Source organism: Telopea speciosissima, chromosome 8 (assembly GCF_018873765.1).
Source record: "Telopea speciosissima isolate NSW1024214 ecotype Mountain lineage chromosome 8, Tspe_v1, whole genome shotgun sequence".
NCBI lineage: Eukaryota > Viridiplantae > Streptophyta > Magnoliopsida > Proteales > Proteaceae > Telopea > Telopea speciosissima.
This window is the reverse complement of record NC_057923.1, coordinates 7,812,801-7,832,290: the sequence shown is the minus strand read 5'-3', so window position 1 is coordinate 7,832,290 and position 19,490 is coordinate 7,812,801. Positions and strand designations below refer to the sequence as shown.

At 40.9% G+C, this 19,490-nt stretch overlaps 2 protein-coding genes across 4 annotated transcripts in view; both read left to right on the top strand.

Moving 5' to 3' along the window:
- Positions 1-10,606: 10,606 nt before the first annotated feature.
- On the top strand, positions 10,607-13,553 carry LOC122670875 (hypersensitive-induced response protein-like protein 1). Its single transcript, XM_043867893.1, has 6 exons — positions 10,607-10,713; positions 11,371-11,562; positions 11,960-12,080; positions 12,168-12,259; positions 12,465-12,561; positions 12,925-13,553. The coding sequence occupies exons 2-6, from the start codon at positions 11,374-11,376 to the stop codon at positions 13,284-13,286; spliced, it is 861 nt and encodes a 286-aa protein (XP_043723828.1). The 5' UTR covers positions 10,607-10,713; positions 11,371-11,373; the 3' UTR covers positions 13,287-13,553.
- The window catches only part of LOC122670877 (hypersensitive-induced response protein-like protein 1), a 14,171-nt gene continuing 5,351 nt past the window's right edge, over positions 10,671-19,490 (top strand). Inside the window, exon 1 of one of the 3 annotated variants that reach the window (XM_043867895.1) lies at positions 10,671-10,713. The gene's annotated coding sequence lies outside the window, so the exon portion shown is untranslated. Of the gene's footprint in view, positions 10,720-11,559; positions 11,567-19,490 lie in introns of those variants that run through there. The other 2 variants (XM_043867897.1, XM_043867896.1) reach the window with 2 other exon arrangements.

Here is a 19,490-nt window from a genome sequence, read left to right as displayed (position 1 = left end):
ATCTGCATGAGTGTCCGGGACCTGGTGGTGTTCGTGGTGTGAACTCAGGGTGCTTGCCCTCTCGCTTCTCTCTGGGCGGTCTGTCCTCCTAGATGGGCGGTCGCTCTTCTCTTGTCGGCGCTCTGTCCTCGACCTCTTACTCTCGTTGCGGTCATCAGGTGCTGACCTCTTGTTGTCCTGTGGCTTGGCCTCGATTATTTTTGTTCTAGCTTGTAGTACCTCGGCCATATTTGCAAACTCGTTGCACCGCTCCAGGAGTTCTTTCATAGTCCTGGTCTCGTGACGTGCCAGGTCCTTGATCAAGTCCAGGTCCCTAATACCTCCTGCTAGGGCTGCATGCTGTGTCTGGTCATCCAAGTCTCGAACCTCCAGGGACTCCTTGGTGAACCTGGTAACGTATTCCCTGAGAGATTCCCCAGGGTTCTGTACCACGTTTAGTAGATTGACGGTGGTCTTCTTCTGCTTGACGCTGCTTTGGAAACGGGTGACGAACTGTTCGCATAGCTCTGCGAACGAGCATATAGATCTCGGTCGTAGCCTGGAGAACCATGATGTGGCTGCTCCCTTGAGGGACGCAGGGAATGCTCGACAGGATACCACGTCCGACCCCCCATACAGCGTCATCATGCCATTAAAGTAGTTGATGTGGTCATTAGGGTCAGTGGTACCACTGTAGAGTTCAAAGGTGGGTAGGCGATACCTGGAAGGTAGTGTGGCTGACATGATCTCTGCCGAGAAGGGGTGTTGTCCAGGTATGGAATGTGTCTCTCCTTTGGTCTGCTTTTCAACCCTTCCAGCTTCTCATCCAGGTCTCGGAGTCTTTGATCGAGCTCCTCGTCCCGTTCGCTGTGACCCCGTTCACGCTCTCTCCTGGATGTCCCCTCCCGCCTTGAGTGTTGGCGGGATGGTGAATGGTCATGCTGTGATGAACCCTGTCGTGAAGGTGAGGGGCTTTCTTCTCTGCAGGTCCGACTTCGTCGTGGTACGTGACCTTCTTCTAGTCGTCCGTCGAACACAGACCTCCGGACTGATCTCTGCGGGCTAGACACCCTCGCCCTGGGTGTTGGCGTCCTCCCACGTTCTGACCGTGGCGAGAGGTCTCTTGTTCTCCTGGGATGCTGGGAAGGCTCCCCCCACTGCGGAGTGGGGGTTGCCTGTCGCGCAAGTCTCTCTGATCTCGCGCCCCTGGGAGATGATCTCCTAGGGTTTGGCTCTTGTTGAGGTATGGACTCCACCCTTGCTGATGGTGAAGTCCTCCGACGGTGAGATGTCGCACGCTGCGTCAGGTATTCTCGAAAGAGTCGTTGTTCATCGAGGATCTGTCGTTGCAGGTCGTTGATCTGACCCACAGTGGCTGGAGCATTCGGGTCAGGTGTCACCTCCACCACCACATCGTCGGCCTCGTCATTATTGGGCTCGGCGATCATGAACTGGTCATAAAGGGGGATCTCCTCCTCCAGAGGGACATGGTCCTGGTTGTTGGCTCTGCGGCGAGAGCACTCTGGGGGTGGTGATCCATTCCTTGATCCGTTGTTGGTGGTGGTAGTCTTCCTTCGTGCCATTGAATGAGTATGGAAGCGAGCTAGTAGCTATAATGGCTAGCGTCGTTCCCACAGACGGCGCCAATCTGTTGCGTCAAGAAATCGTCGAGCGGTCCTGCGAGTGCCGTCACCTGCAAGTGGACCAAAGGGGTCAATCAAAGAGAACCGGTGTGGTCCCGGCCTAGGGCTCTCCGATGCCAAAGTTAGATCTCCTGGCGCAAACAAATGAATAGTGATTATTCAGTATGAGTTTAGATGTCCCCTATGGGGTTGTGTACCTTTGCCTTTTATAGTAGCATATGGCGGTGTGGAGAGTCCCCGTTTGATTGACGATTGTGCCGTTGAGTGGATAGAGGCCCTAGGTAACGGGGCTCTATCCTGATTGGCCATCTCCCCGCGGGAGGGAGTGTCCTGGTGGCATCAGGATCCTTGGTGGATAGATATCCGCGTGTGGTGATAACGTCCTTGGTGCTTGAATCCGTCTGGATGACGTGACCTCTAAGGGTCTAGAGTCCTGGTAGTGACATGAGTCTTAGCGATACGATCGGGGTCGTAGATGGGTGGCCCCCACCTCAGGTGCCCATGATGCTGCGCCTGTGAGGAGGCCGCGCCTGGGTGAGGCTGTGAGGAGGCCGCGCCTGGGTGAGGCTGTGAGGAGGCCGCGCCCTGGTGAGGAAGCCGCGCCTGGGTGAGGCCGCGCCTAGGTGAGGGTGAGGCCGGGAGGCCGCGCTGGTGAGGCTGAGGAGGCCGCGCCTGGGTGAGGAGGCGCGCTGGGTGAGGCCGCGCCTGGTGAGGGTGAGGAGGCCGCGCTGGGTGAGGCGCTGGTGAGGTGTGAGGAGGCCGCGCCCGGTGAGGAGGCCGCGCTGAGTAGTGGCCGCCCCCGAATGGTGCTGGGACTCCGGTTCGTTCCCCTTGGCTATGGGGCGGGTCGTCTATGACACGTGGCGGTCGTTGATTGGCCCTGTGAATATTGGATGTATCAAGATGAAATGGAGGAAATGGAGGGGCAGATAAATGGAGACAATAATTTTCCACCTTGGGGTTTATAAATTTACAAAATTTAGATCTTATTCAACATGCCATGTGATAAATATGCTAGGGCCAACAAAGATAAACTTCACTTGATGACCTAATTAGGAAAGATTTTCTAGTTTCATCATACTGGTCCACAATTGAACTTGGTCAAGAATCATTACCGATACTCTTTGGGTTAGAACTGAGGCATCTACTTGGATGAGTGCAAAGGAGAGTGAAGGGAATTTTGGACTTCCAATATGTAGGGATGGAGAGAGTAATGATAACTTTAGATTCGTCAGATAGCCTTTCATCGTAGGCAACTTTTTCAAATTTTTTTGTCTAATCGCAACTTCATTTCTCTTCTATTAACTCAACCTTGATGAAGGGCATGTGATTAGTCTATAGTTTATGCTTGGTCTTCGTTAGATTGTCACAGGATGACCCTATGGCGTGATCCACAACCAATTCTTACTCTCCATTTAGTAGTCTACATGTTAAATTTTATGGTCTATCTTGCTTAAATTTTGTCATACATTTTAAATTGTCAAATCAATACGTGAGCATACTTATAAATTGCAAGTTAGTGCACCCTGACTTTCGAGCCTCTGCTTGCCCGATAATGGTGTAATGCATGTAGAGAGAATAGATCGAATGTCACGAGGAGTAGTTGAGCTTCATAATTCAAGAATCCCATACAGATGGATGTCTGACTTGAAAATTCTATCCATGGGATAGGCAACATGTTGAATTATTTCCTACGAGTCTAATTCTTGATCAGTGACACGTGGTGTGATATGTTAGGTTGAAATTATCTGCATAGTAGATTTTTAGGGCAATTATTTGATTGTGTGGGAAAAATGCCCACTTTTTATTTGTATAAAATTAGAGTACAAGGCAACTAGGCAACTTGCCCTACAATATCTACATCCATAGCCGTTGCTATTTCATAAGAAAGAACAAGAATTAACAATGACTGAAAGGAACCTGCAAGTAATATCTTTTCAACTGAAAAATGGAGACTGCATCTTATGTGGGTAGAGAGGAGTATTGTGCCAGTGATATAATTGGTATGGAGGTCTTTTGATCTTTGTTTTTAATTTTTGGAGTTCTTTGAGGATCTAAGAGGAGTTGATTCGGTGGGTTTAGGTTATGTCCCTTAGTCTGGGAACCATCGAGTCTAGGGGGTTTAGCCAATTTGGCTCTCCTCCAGTTGTGGCGGGAGCTAGAGGATCCAACCTAGCAAAACAAAGGGTGTTTGGGTAATTTCATAGGGGTTTTACAGGTGGATCCCCCTATTTTTTGTTGGGATGGATCCTCTAGCTCCCGCCACGGTTGGAGGAATCCCGAGTCCGAGTTTAGCCCCAAGGCTAGAAGGGTTGCCCTTGTCTTGTATATTTTTTTTCCTCCTTTACAATAAGATGATCTACTTATAAATTAAAAATGACTAGATTTACCCCTGTTTTCTTCAAAAAAAAAATTGTATTTTCTATATTTTTACCCTTGGTCCATACCTCGATATGGGATTGAGCCAATCCGATAGGGATTCCTCAAACCATGGTTTAGGTTGTGTCGAGAACTCGAGATTACCTCAACCTAACCTAATCTTTTTTTTAATTGTGTGTCTCAATTTATCACTATACTTTGTTTATTAATGGGTCGGGTTCACGTCAAGGTGCAGCAACAAGTTATATGAGATGTTATTCTGTCTAGGAATGTGGCCTAGGCCAGCGTTCCCTGATGTATCTCTCTCCTATCTCTTAATCCGAGCTCCTCACCAGGGAGCCCAGCACATCTAGAGAGCATCCAGCCACTGGGCTATGTTGCACACATCCCTAGACATGCACCGAGATATGTGCGGTACAGCCCAATCCTTGGATGCCCCCTGGGCACTCCCTGTGCATTGAGCTCCCTGGAGAGGAGCCGGATCCCCTAATGGGGTTAGAGATGTCAATTTATATGAGAAGAGAGAGATAGCCACCAGGGTTGTCGACGACTAATGTAGGTCATGCTTTTGGATAGAAAGCATTATCCCTATATATATGAAATATTATTGTAATTTTACGAAAAAATATATATACATATTATTGTAATAAAAGTGGGTAAAATAAAAATTAACTTAGCTCTTGTGCCTAGGAGAATCACGTGAAAGTACCGCGTTACTCCCATGCAAAGGTGGAAATCCTGTCTAGGGCGATGCTTGTGCACGCGCTCCTATTGGCTACGTGTGTATAGGCTCTAGAGGTTCAGGCAACGTTCTCTCGCCATATATAAATAGGGCAAAAGTTGTGTACAAACGTCAGCTCAAATGAAATTGCACATCCCCTCATATATCACTTTCATGTGAGGAAGTGATATGTCATAGATGTCCCTCCCCTAGTGTCAGATTCCAATGGAGGCCCTCTCGTTCGCCTAAAACTGCACTCGGCCGGCAGTGTAGGGATACCTATATATCATTGTAACTAAAGTTGATAAAATAGTTTTCTTAAACATACTAACTAATATATCAGTTGAAGAGAGAATAAATAAATAGATATTTTAAAAGAAAATAACAAAAAACCACGTAGTGTTGGGAAGAGAGAGAGGATAGAGGAAGGTTTTTAATGAATAATTATATTTCCTAAACACTTTCCTAATTTAATCCAATAACTCAATGGGCAAGTGCTAATCTACCAATTATAGCATCTCTCTCTCTCCCGCAAACTCACATTAGTAGAAGATTGATACATTAACATCCTCTCTCTCTCTCTAAAAGGTCAGTGGCCCCTCTTGCTTAAAGCCAATAGTCTAGTGCGATTGAATTTGCAAAAACTGTGTTCCATTATATTCTATTGATGATAGTATCTATAATTCGGGATGTAAATGGATCGGATTCTACTCGGATAGTGCTATATCCGCATCCAATAAGTTTTCGAATGGGTTTGGATAATACTAAAAGGATACAGATCAAATATTTTATCCTTTTACATGTAAATATAGCTTTTCAGATAGCTATAGTCTATCCATATCCGCATCCATTTAACTTTCGGATGGATTCGGATAGTGCTAAATAGATACAGACACAGATTTCAGCTATTCATTTACACCCCTGTCTATAACCCTCTCATATGAGTTTTTTTTATTGTTTTCTCTTTCCTACCTTAACCATGTGGACCTTATATGGATTCGAATTATATCATATTTTCTTTGCCGTTGAGCTTGGGTTTTTTTTTTTGGGAGACAGGAGGGGTATCCGACTTTAGGCCGACTAAATCCCCCGCTGGGCTCGTACATGACCCCTGCACCACGCACGAACCAGGAGCTTCTGGATCCTAATGAGCCTCTGGCGAGTGGCCCTAAGAAATTATGCAACGGCGAAGGTTTGATCACCAGACCTCGCTTCCTGAGCTTGGATATTTTAGTTTGGCAAAAGTAATCATACCCAATTTTGTGCTGACAACCCATTCCTTCTCGGATTATCTGATTCAGTTGACAATATGCAATACGCGTTATAGATTTTACTTTATTTTTATTAAATGGGTTGAAACTCAATATTTTAGTTTTCATTCTCCTTTGGTTCACAAGGAAGAAGGGTCAACTTAATCAATCTTTGTTAATCTATGCGTAATTATGTTGTATTGTGTAGTTGATAACCAATGAGCTAGATCGGCCTCAAGATTGATGGAATTTGTGATTTTTTTTTTTTTAATTTTATTGTTTTAAGTTGAAATATTTATATAATATGTAAATAATGGTCCATTCCTTTTGGGATTAACTCATTCAATTGAAATTATGCAATATCTTATACGATGACATTTAGAATTTAATAGTTATATTTTTAAGAAAAGAATTTTTAGACGGCAAACCTTGATGCAATGGTAAGGTTGCTCCATTACAACCTAATGGTCGTAGGTTCAAGTATAACCCTTCCTAGATCACGCAATGGTAAGATCTTTGTGTTTTGGGTATTTATTTATCGAAAAAGATTTTTTGGTCTAACAAACCACATAACCAAGTCTTCGTAGAATTCCTATTTTTGTTACGTGGTAGATTGGATTGAGCAAAAATTTATGCACACGTATACCTCAAATTCCATGCTCAAATAAATTTTTTTTTTTAAGATTATCTAATTAAGTTGACATCATGCAATACATATATACAATCAAGTTTAAAATTTAATAATTAAATATGAATAGATTTTCTTTTCTTCTTTCTTGAAGTAGGTAGAACCTGGATATTTTTTTCTTTTTAGTTTTTTGGTTATTCTTGAAGTAGTCAAATTAATCAATCTATGTCTATTTTTACCTAATTCCTCATTGTATTCTGAAGATGATGACCATGAACCCCTCTGGATATTTACAAAAAACAACCTCCTTTGGATTGATGGAATTTATGCTATTTTAAATTTTATTATTTTAAGTTTAATACTTATATAATTAGATACAATTGACATTTTTTTATAAGATGCAATTGACATTATTGACTACACCTATACAATCAAATCACCCGCAAATCGAAAGGTCCAAGGGTGTACCAGTCATTTCACGTGCGGCTCATTGTTTCTCCTCTGCCACTCTATGTCTCTCCCTTTATTATTAATGCATACATATAAAACATATAAAGAATCGTAGACGTATTAAGGGGATAAATCGTTTTTGAATATCTGACTGTATAATAAGAGGGTCTATCGGTATTAATGATGAGAAGTGAGAGAAAAGGTCTGACAGGCCATACACATTTTCTTTTCTTTTAATAATGCTACCATTCCAGCCTCCCGGGAAAGACATTATGAACTACATGTCCAACTTGAAAACCCAATTTGTATTTGTAGCAACTAGGGGTGTCAATTGGTCGGGTTCGGTCGGTCTCGGTCGGGGCTAGCCGGGCCTCACCAATTTTACAGGCTGCACCGTGTCCGACCGTTTAGACATTTGGGCTTCCCTTAGGTGGGCATGGTACGGTTTCATTTCGGCCGATCGGTATTCGGTCTTTAATCGGGGCGGCCTTATTCGGGCTAAATGAGTCTAAATCGGGTCCAAAATAGGCTAATGAGCCGTTTAACTCTAAACGGTTTCTAAACGGTGTGGGTTTACTAATTGACATGCAATCAGAATTTTAAGTTCAAACCGTCACACCGTTGGGCGGTCACGATACACCTCAACTCAAAGTCAAATAAAACTTATCCCAACTAAAATAGCAGTACAACACCGAATAGAAACACATCTAACAAAGTAAGTAGAAAAAAAAAAAAATTTGCAGCATAACAACAAATAGAAGCACATCTAACAAAGTAAGATCTAAAAACTATAAATTAAGCCTAATTTCACCTACGTTAGTGTATCTAACCAATAAATGTCAAAGACCAACAAAGAAACAAACAAAAACAGGAAATTTGGAGGAAAGGGTTGGGGAAGTTTATTAGTTAAAGGGTCGGGCTGAGTCAGGTTATAACCGATCGATCTAGGTCGGGCTTGAAATCAATCGGTCCGATCCGATGCCCGACGGGTTAGTACCTCGCACCGGAACCGCCGGACACGTTTAGTAGCAGGGCTGGGCTTTAACCGGGCGGGCTCGATCGGGCCTACCGGGCCGGGCCTGGAATGGAATTGACACCCGTGGTAGCAACTTCTTGAAACTTATTATATTACTTTTGCTCCTATAAATAACTTTAGAGTAAATTACTCCCCCCTCCCCTCGATTATTCTCTAATGACAAACCCCTCCCCTGGGTTTTGAGTAATGACTCTCACCTCCCCTGCATTCCCAAGATTCTATCAACCGTACCCATTTCGTTAAAAAGGGCTGTTAAGTGATAGGAAAAGACTATATTACCCTTTTACAGTTTATCTAAAACCCCTAGAAAAGACTATATTACCCTTTTACAGTTTATCTAAAACCCCTATTCTAACTTCTCTCTCCTTGCTCTATCGTCTCCCACCTATGGAAACGAGAAAGTGAAGATGGAGAGTGCATCTTCCACCTGCTGAAACAGCCATTGCCGCAACAACCTGCAACTGCTTGGACGTGCATCTTCCATCTCCGCTTGGACCTGCAACCAACTCCCATCTCGGTTATTCTCTCACAGCTTGGACCAAAAAAGATGAGTGGAAAGTGGAAATTTATTGGTGAAAATGGCACTCCACAACATCCACCTGCTCAAATACAGATAAAAGATACGTTTATGACTATTTTGAGTGCGTCTCTTTCTCACCATCACTATCAAAAACGTTTCTTTTAGAAGCCCAGACCCAGAAAATCAACAAATTAATGCCAGACGATTAGAGATTCCATTCCATGCATGTACTGGAGGTAAGAAATTTACAGTAAACTCTTCATTTTTTTAGGAGAATGAATTTAAAGCCATGGCCACCATTTCTATTGTTTGAGTACAGTAAATGGATCAAAATCCGATTCAGATAACCTCTTAGATTCGTCGTTTATTGAAGATTCAGAAAAAAACACTTGAGAAGTTAGTTGGGAGCCAAATTGGCGGATTTCCTTTAAATCAGATTTCTGACTTTTTATTTGCATCTTTGATTGGTCTCTATCCAACTTTAGGAGATCTGGTTTGAAGTTCTGAACTGCTCTCATATCTATTTGCCCCATTTGTGATGAATTTTTCAAAAACCTCTTACTTCTCCACACACAGTTTTGATTCTATGAATGATCACAAGTGGGTTTTTTGGGGAAGAAGATTTTATCATTTCTGTCCAAACAGAGTAGCAAACGATAACTATGATGCTCAGGACTCCAGTAGTTCAATTCCTCTGTTCTTTGGAGTTATCCTAATTGGAAATCCATAATCTTTTCACAAACTCAGAATGAAGATTGATATGATCCAGCTTCTCTGATTAATGAATAATAACTCATCGTTCTCTCTCTTTCAAATAAAACAAAACTGTATTAAGAAAGCGATTCGTCATTCTGGCTCATACCCGTTACCCATTAGCCAGCCACTCGTTTCTGTGCACATGGCACATGGCACAGGGCACAGTGTCTCCACAATCTTCTGTGGGACACACTTTAATTGCACCTCTACTGTTGCTGAAATGAAAGACAAGGGAAGCTCATTGTGCTAAATCTCTTCAATCTGAAGAAAGTGCAGACTGTATCCCTGATAGGTTACAAGAAGTTTTGATGAATTAAATTTTCTTAAGGTCGTATGGTTTACCATTAATAGTTTACAGTTCAATTGGGGATTAGAACTTATGGATATAATTGTAGAAAATAATTCACCTTCTTTAAAAAATGAATTTTGTGTTTATTGTCTGAGAACAATTCAATTTTAATGGTGGCAAAGCATCCTCAATTGTTTATTTCACTGGCAACTGTTGTTGTTCTTACCATAGTTAACCTCCCCTTGAATTTCCATTTGTTTGTATTTTTTTTCTTCAGAGAAATTTTCAAACCTTTATCCTTTTACACATGGTCAATTCCAATCGGGTTCAAACTTAACCCACCTATAGCGGGTGATTGCACCAGAGCTGCCAACTTTGTTTGAACTTCTTCTTCTTATGGACTGGATATGATGATGAAACACCTTACCTTCAACAACTTGGTGGTAGAAGAATAGCGCCGGAGTGTTCGACTGAAACGAAGAAGAAGCTCTCCGGTTCTCACGAGTGTTCAACGAGAGGAAAAAGAGGAGAACTGAACTTCTTGAAGTTCTCTGGTTCTCACGAGTGTTTGAACGAAAGAAATAAGATTCGTAATCTCTGATATCGCTGGAGTGGTTGAACGAAATGAAGAATATCTTCGCTGGTTCTGCCGGAGTATTCGAACGAGAGGGAAACTTTCGCTGGAATGTTCGAACGAAATGGAGAAGAAGAAGAGATTTTGTCTATTTTTATTAAGGGGTATTATTGGTATATCAGAATAATAAGGGCATTTTGGGGTTTAAATGAAAATATTTTGGGTGATGTCATCACTTAACAGCCCTTTTTAACGGAATGGGTACGGTTGTTAGAATCTTGGGAATGCAAGGGAGGGGAGAGTCATTACTCAAAACCCAGGGGAGGGGTTTGTCATTCAGGCATAATCGAGGGGAGGGGGGAGTAATTTACTCATAACTTTATTTTGTGTTGGGAAAAATATCCCTCCCATATTCCATTATTCAGTTCCTCTTCTTCTCTGCGTTGGTCTGATACTTCCGGTTGTTTGATAAGACAGAGAGAGCTTAAGTAAGTTCCTCTCCTTCTCCTATCTGTTATGTAAATTGAAATTTCATTGCTGGGTGATTGTTGTTTTAAATTCATTATGGGTTTCTTGTTAAACCTTCAATGTGATAGATATCAAATTCGAAATCATGTGTTTTCAAAAGAATCTGCTCAATGGGATTGGATTCATTTCCAGGGATTGCAAGGTTACAGCTGCTGGAATTTGTGGGGAACCACTGAAATCTTTTTTTTCTTTCTAATCTCTTCCTAAACCCATTTTGCTTTTCGATGTGGTGAAACGATTCTCTTACTATGTTGTTGTTAGAGAGCTTTGGTGATTCTTTTCATGAAAGATGCCAGAATTTTTTCCATCTATTTTCCTGAGTGTGGATGGGAAGTTTTCAAACTATCTTAGCTTGGGGGCATGTCTAAAATCTGTATTAAAATGGGTTTGCTCGTTTGCTCCTTGATTCTCTGAAAAAATTGTATTTCCTATTTGTCTCTGCTTTTTCTTAAATTTGATTTCCTGGGTACAGAAACACAAGTTCTTGTTCTTTGATTGGACTTTTCTCATGTCTCCTCTATGTATTTTGGGACATACTCTTACTTGGAATTAACAGAAAAGTTAAATTGCTAATGTGAACAATTTTTTTTATTTTTTGGAATGGTATGAAAATAGAGAAAATGGGCAACCTTTTTTGCTGTGTTCAAGTCGATCAATCCCAAGTAGCTATCGAGGAGAGATTTGGGAAGTTTGAGAATGTTCTTGAGCCAGGATGCCATTGTGTGCCTTGGATCGTTGGGAACCAGGTAGCTGGGCATCTCTCCCTTAGGTTGCAGCAGCTGGACGTGCGTTGTGAGACCAAGACAAAGGTTTGTCAGTTCTCTAATTCATTCTATTATTTTCCTACAATTTTTTGTTCAACTCCAATTCAAATCCATTTTCACCCTGAAGCTTTATTTGTTAAGTGGGGAGAGAAGCTTGTGACATGTTTCTGTAATCTTTCACTTCTGTTATCTTTTATGACTCTAAAAACATGAAAAAATAGGAAAACCTTTATGTGGTTCCTAAGATAATTCTTGGTCCAAGTGAGCTGTCTCTATATACCTTGACCATCACACCACAAAACATGGCTATGGAGCTGCCTTCTAAAATTATTCACCTAGTGATGACTTCTGTGTTGCCAGACAGAGTATGACTGCACTGAGTTGATTTTTTTATTTTCATTCATCACTGAATTGATATTTGTTCTTGTGAATCATTTTGCAGGATAATGTATTTGTCAATGTTGTTGCATCTATCCAATACCGAGCCTTGGCTGATAGTGCGAGTGATGCTTTCTATAAACTAAGCAATACAAAATCCCAAATCCAGGCCTATGTTTTTTATGGTATGGATTATAAACTAAAAAAATTATTACATGCAAAAGTCTGAAGTTGATCACCATGGACTAATGTTTTCTTTTTCAAATTTTTAGTGATCCGAGCAAGCGTTCCTAAGCTCGATCTAGATGATGTTTTCGTGCAGAAGACTGGAATTGCTAAAGCTGTAGAAGAGGAGCTTGAAAAGGTAAGCTACTAATTAGTGAACGAAGTGAAACTATGAGAATGTGAATGACATTTATTGGGGGAAGTAACCCCCATAAGTCAATTCTGTATTCTAGAAATGAGTTTGAGCTTTTATTGAGTTAACAAACATATAAGCTCATACCCTTTATTAATTAATTACACAATAAATACCATAGAAGCTGAACACGTTCCTCTCTGATCCCCAGGCTATGTCTGCCTATGGTTTCGAGATCGTTCAGACTTTAATTGTTGATATAGAGCCTGATGAGCACGTGAAGCGAGCAATGAATGAAATCAATGCTGGTAAGTACTTTTTTTTCCTAGCTAATCTGATCAGGTATAAAATCTTAGTTCGTCCCTGTTTCATTTGATTCTGCTCTTAGATGTTGAGAGAGAGTGGTGAAACAGCAGTGCTACAACTCTGGGGAAAGGTTTTTCTTGGTTTTCTTTGCTAGGTAACCATTCATAGTGCCAGCCACATTGAGGGATCAAGTAGCCAACCTATGTTATTCCCTGAATAGGGGATCCTCTAGATTAGCCATGTCTCTAGTCTTCTACTGCTTCTATAACTCCTTTCAATGTAGAGGACACTACCTTTTGATATCAACCATCAAATTATTAAAGCTTTTTTCCTCTGTTTTCTGACAATTATCAAAATTTCTTCAGCTTCAAGACTGAGGGCAGCAGCAACTGATAAGGCAGAGGCTGAGAAGATTGTTCAAATTAAACGTGCGGAGGGGGAAGCTGAAGCAAAATATTTGTCGGGGTTGGGTATTGCTCGTCAACGCCAAGCAATTGTAGATGGGTTGAGAGACAGTGTATTAAGCTTCTCAGTGAATGTTCCAGGGACAACTGCAAAAGATGTTATGGACATGGTTCTTGTCACTCAATATTTTGACACCATGAAGGAGATTGGTGCTTCCTCTAAATCATCTGCTGTGTTTATCCCTCATGGACCTGGTGCTGTTCGTGATGTTGCAACCCAAATTCGTGATGGACTTCTTCAAGGATCACAGATCGCCCAGTAATTAGGATCTCATTACAATATTTACTTGGTCTACTTTTTAATAGAGGTGAATACTGTCATGTCCACCATGTTGTGTCTTTTTTTGTGGTGGTTGTTTTTAGTTCAAATGGGGGCAGCAATAGCCAACCCTTACTAGTTTTTGTTCTTCTTATACAAGCATTTGATCAAGTACATATATTAGTAGTGTCAATTGTGACTTTGAACAGCTTTCTGTTTTTGTTCTTGCTCCAAATCAAATGAATAAAATCGACATATAATTTTTAAGATCTCTATATTTTGACATTTGATGAACAAGAAAGCAAACTTAGGGTCATTTTGTCCGATATGTACGCAGCCTTACCCTGTTTCGGTGAGAGGTTGTTTCTTGATTCAAACTCGCAAGCACCAGTTTGCAATGGAGCCACCTTACCGTTGCACCGAGGCCCACCCTCTATGATGTGGTGAATAAAGTTATTAGCTTCAATACTTACCCTTGCATATGGAGGAAGGGAAACAAAATCAATGGGTCGCTTTGACTGAACATCCCAAGAACTATCTCAAAAGAAGTATGACTTATTGTCCACTTCACTATAATGTCTAGGTGAACTCTGCGAATAACAAGTATGAATTGCCAAATATGCTCATGATCACAAATAAAACACCACAACAAATCAGAACCCAAACTGAAGAAGTCCTAGAGCTGATAAGAAAACTCGAATAATTATCCCCTCCAATTCCTCTAATAGGGGGGAGTGGGCCCCATCTTGGGCAGTGTTTTTGGGCAGGGGATAGGGTGGTCATTTCCGCCCCCATGTAAGGAATTGGAGGGGGCAGCAAATTGGAGGGGATAACGATTCAGAAGAAAGACCACTGGACCAGGTTTTCAAGAAATCAAAACTGCCCTTGTTTAGTTATAAATTTTCTCTTGTAGTTCTCTTATACCGTATTTTCTAGTTTTATCCTTAAATATTCAGAGGGTGGACGCACTGTTAGCAAAAACGCGTTTAAAACTCCGTTTTTTACCGTTTTAAATACGTTTTGCCATATGCTTCCCAAACATACGGTAAAAAACGGCAAACGGCAAGCATTCCCATTTTAAACGCGTTTAAAACACGTTCCCTTTTTTTTGGCGTTTTTTAAGACCTTTGACTTAACTGACCATATCTCTCTCTCCCGAACTCTGATCGGCTTGATTCTTTCACCGACGTAAAGATGACTCGAAGGGCTACATTTTTCATGATATCACCTTCAACTCAAAGTCAGTGCATGGATACCGGAAATAGAAGCATGGATTTCAAATAAAAATTCCTCAATTTATATGAGAATAGTGACGTTTTGTTGGTTCCCTTTTTTTGAAATATAAACGTTTAAAATCCGTACCGTCCGTTTTTCGTTTTTTACCATTCTCTATTTTTTTGACCGTTTTATTTGACCGTCCGTTTGCAATTTTTTACCGTTTAAAACCCGTACCGTAAAACTCCGTTTTATTACCGTTCCCCTTTTTGCTAACTATGGGTGGACGTTGGTGCAATAATAACGTTGCTCAATTGAACCCACAACCACTTGGTCTCAATGGAGCAATTTTACCATTGCATCGAGGTCTGTTCTCTAGTCGAAGAATTTATAGCATAAGGTATGATCAAATTAGGCCCAAATTTGATATTTGATCAATGTATGTTGTCCTCTTCCTAGTCAAAGGTTTTGATTTATCAAATTAACAAGCCATTTGTATAAAATTGGGTTCAAGAATTGCACTCTCTCATGCGTGGGGCTCCTCTGTAGCGCACATCCAATGGCCTATAGCGTCCGGGCACGCAGCCCAACACCCCACCTGTGTGTTGGACTGCATGCCCGAGCATTGCGGGCCGTCGGATGTGTGCTACAAGCCCTGTCGCGCTACAAAGGACCCAAATCCCTCTCCCATTTATCTACTTTGTCAGCTTGAACTTTATTTTTTATTGTTTTTTGTTTTTTTTGTTGAAAAGTAATAATATTAAAAAGAAATTAAGCATCAAAGTTACAACCATGCAGGCTGAAAGTTTCGAAGTCCTAGCTGAGTTTATCCATTAAACATTTTATATCATAGAGGCAAACAAAGAGAGTCCAAGGCCACTCTACTGTGTTTTGGGAGGATAACCACAAAGCCAAGTTCAAAAAGTCTGTCCATTTTCTAGATGCTCGAAGCCCTTCGAAATCGCATCCTTGACACCTTGTTCAATAGCTTTTGCTTTGGCTTCAACGGCTGAACCTAATTTTATTGTTATCTTTGTATCCATATCATACAGAAATTTATCCTCTCAAGTGCGGTGCACTGCCCAGTGCACCACACTTAAGAATCCAACCATCCACCGAACCCTTGAAAGGATAAAAGAACGTAACTGCCCATATTTTTACGGTTGGATTCTTATGTATGTTGCACTGGACAGTGCACCGTACTTGAGAGGATGAAAGTTCATTGGGTGCATTCAAGTTTCAGAGGCTTGTTTCCCATATATATCTATGCAGACATGGATCCCGTAAGTAACCCCACGGATCCTCTTGATAGTCTTAGGCTGCATTTGGTATGCATTCTTGGGATGTATTCCAGGTTGATTTTGCATTCTCGGACAATAAAAACAACTATGTTTATCACCCAAGAATGCAAAATTGACCTGAAATGCATTCCAAGAATGCATACCAACCAGAGACTTAGATTATTTCAATGCTTTGTTTTGCCATTTCATCAACTTATAGTGATTGAAACTTATACTGTGGAAAGGGGCCCTGGGGTCTATAAATTTACAAAAATTAGGATAAAACTTTCCGGTTTCATAATACTGGTCCACAATTGAACTTGGTCAAGAACCATTTTCTACATTGTTTGGGTTAGAAGTGAAGCATCTACTTGGATGAGTGTAAAGGAGAATGAAGGGCATTTTGGACCTCCGATGTGTAGGGAAGAAGAGAGTAATGATGACCTTAGATTCCTGGGTTAACCTTTCGTCGTAAGCAACTTTTTCATTTTTTTTTTTTGTTTCTAATCGCAAATTCATGAGCCACAACCAATTCTTACTCCTTATTTAGTAGTTTACACTTTACATGTTAAATGTTATGGTCTATCTTGATTATATTTTCTATCAGAACAATACAAGAGCGTATTTATAAGTTGCACGCTAGTCTACTCCAGCTAAGGGTGTCAATGAGTAACCAGTAACCAAGTACCGAATCTGGATCTGGACCGAATACCCGGTTCCTATCTAGATCGAATTTAATATGGTTAAGTCCTGAAACTGAAAATGTCTTTATAATTCGGTTCGGATTGGATCCGAATCTACCCACCTATCCGGCGGATCTATCCGGATCCGGACTGAATACCCGCCTTAAAATTAACATAAAACCCTAATATTTTATTAGGTTTAAAAGACTCTCACTGACGTTTACGTGGTTAACTTAACCCTTCAATTCTCACTTCTTTCTCTTTAGTCTTTACTGCTTCTTCTTCCCTGGGGTAAATAAGCAAACTGCAAATGAAGGATCTGTCGTAGACTATGGATGTCAATTGAGTGGATAACCGAATTTAAATTGGATATGGTAATCGGATGTAATAACCAGATAAGAACTTAATACAAGAATCAGATTGTAACCAGATTTGAACCGGAACCGTCTAAGAACGGATTTAAATTGGATATAGTAATCAGATGTAATAACCAGATAAGAACTGAATACAAGAACCAGATTGTAACCAGATCTGAACCGGAACCGTCTAAGAACGGAATGAGTATTCAATTCTAGAACCATTCTGGGACTTGGTCCGGATCTGGATCCCACTGACTACTTGGAACCGAACTATCCAGTTCCGTACCCAATTGACACCCTTAACTCTATCTTTCAAGCCTCCACTTGCTAGGTAATGCATGGTAAAGAGCATAGATCGGATGTCACGAGGACCAATTGAGTTTTATAGTCCAAGAATCCCATAGTGACGTGGAAACTCTATCCATTGGATGATAGATATAGAGGATCACATGAAATGGTCATCAATAATAAAATATTAAGGTAAATTAATCATTTGGCCCACAACATGTCAAATTGTTGAATTTTTTCCTACTAATCTAAAATAGAACAGTGACATGTGTGATACATACATTAGGCTGAAACTTTACTATTTGGTAGACAATTCAGATCCTCTACGACACGGCTGCCCCAATGACCTATGCTGCCCAAATACAAGGCGGTGCATAATGACCGTCTTATTCCTACCCTAGCGCCTTACCCGAATGGAGGTAAAGCGATTATTATGCACCGCCTTGTGTCTACACAGCATAGGACGTTGGAGCAACCGCACTGTAGAAGATCTAGATCTGTAGACTTTTAGGGCAATTATTAGATTGTGTGAGAAAAATGCCCACTTTTTATTTGTATAAAATTAGAGTACAAGGCAACTTGCCCTGAAATATCCGCATCCATAGCCGCAGCTATTTCATAAGAAAGGCAAACAACTGCTAGCTCAGTTGGTTGGTGGCATTGCAAGTTGGTGCATGCCCCCCCCAGGAGATCAAGGGATCGATTCTCCTGGATTGCGTATTGTGCCAAAAAAAAAAAAAAAAAGCACCTTTCTCCCCCTCCCTCCTCCCCCCCTAGTTGTAGATTGTGGGCTTGTCTTAGCCTTCCCCTTAGGCCTATGGGCCCTTGAGTAGGATAGTCCCAAGAAAAAGAAAAAAAAAATTCATAAGAAAGAACAACAATTAATAATGATTGAAACGAACCAGATGCACCTACGATCTTAACACAAAAATAAACAAATAAAGACACCTAGAGACATGGATTGAGGCATTCGTATTGGTATTGGTATCGGATCAATTGGATCGTATTGTTATCAGTCGAGGCCAGTATCGATATCTGGCCAATTTTGGATTGGGTACCAGTATCGGATCATAGATAAAATTGTAAAAAAAAAAAACTTTCGATTTTTAATGAAAAATAAGGGTAAAATTGACCAATCCAGATACCAATACCAATATCTCAATCCCTGCCTAAGGGTGGCAATGGATCATGTTTAGGTTAGGGTTTTAGTAATCGGTATCAGACAGACTTACCCGTTTTCTTTAAAAAAAAAAAATTTTGAATTTTCTATAGTTTTAACCTTGATCCATACCGATCCATTGATATGGGATTGGGCCGATTCGATAGCGATTCTTCAAACTATGGTTTAGATTGTGTCAAGATTGCCTCAACCTAACCCCGTCTATTTTTTAATTGTATCAAAATATCTCAATTTATCACTACTTTGTTTATTAATGGATCGTGTTCACGTGAATGTGCAGCAACAAGTTATATGAGAAGATGTTTTCTGTCTAGGAATGTGGCCTAGGCCAGCATTCCCTAGTCAATTATCGTCTCTTGTTCCCTGCCCGGTACAGTGGTCCAGTTCCTCTCATAGGAGGTGTGAAATGATGACCTAACCCCCTGCCCGAACACACTGCTCGAGGGATGTTAAAACGTCATTTCCACCTTCCTATGAGAGGAACTAGACCACTGTACCGGGCATGGAATAGGATAGGAAAAAAATTCATCTCTCTCTTCTCTCCTCTCTCCCAATGGGGATAGAGATGCCAATTCACATTGGCGATTGACGTAGGTCACGCTTTTATCTCTTCTGACATTGTCGAGTGTGGTTTCAGACAAATAAGGGAACCCCCTTTGGAATCTGATAAAAGGGAGAGGGACATTTATGAAATATTACCCCCTTAAAATAACACCAAATATAGCATCTCTCTCTCCCGCAAACTCACAGTAGGAAAAAATCGATATATTAACATCCTCAACATCCTCCATAGACTCTCTATTTATAGGTCTCTATCACCGTCTCTCTCTCTCTCTCTCTCATCTTTGCCAAGCAGTTTAGAGAGCTTTACAAGATCAGTGGCCTCTTGCTTAGCCAACATTCTAGTGGGATTGAATTTGTTAACACTGTGTTCCATTATATTCTATATTGATTATAATGTCTATATTACCCTCTCATCTGAGTTTTTTTTTATTGTTTTCTCTTTCCTACCTTAACCATGTGGACTTTATATGGATTATATCATATTTTCTGTGTTGTAGAGGTTGGATATTTTAGTTTGGCAAAAGTATTCATACACTTCGTCATTAGAAGCATCAAAGTATCTCATTTTGATACCTCAAAGATGAAATTTTGTGCATGAATACACTCCAAAAGTCTCCTACTCACATGTCAAGTTTCAAC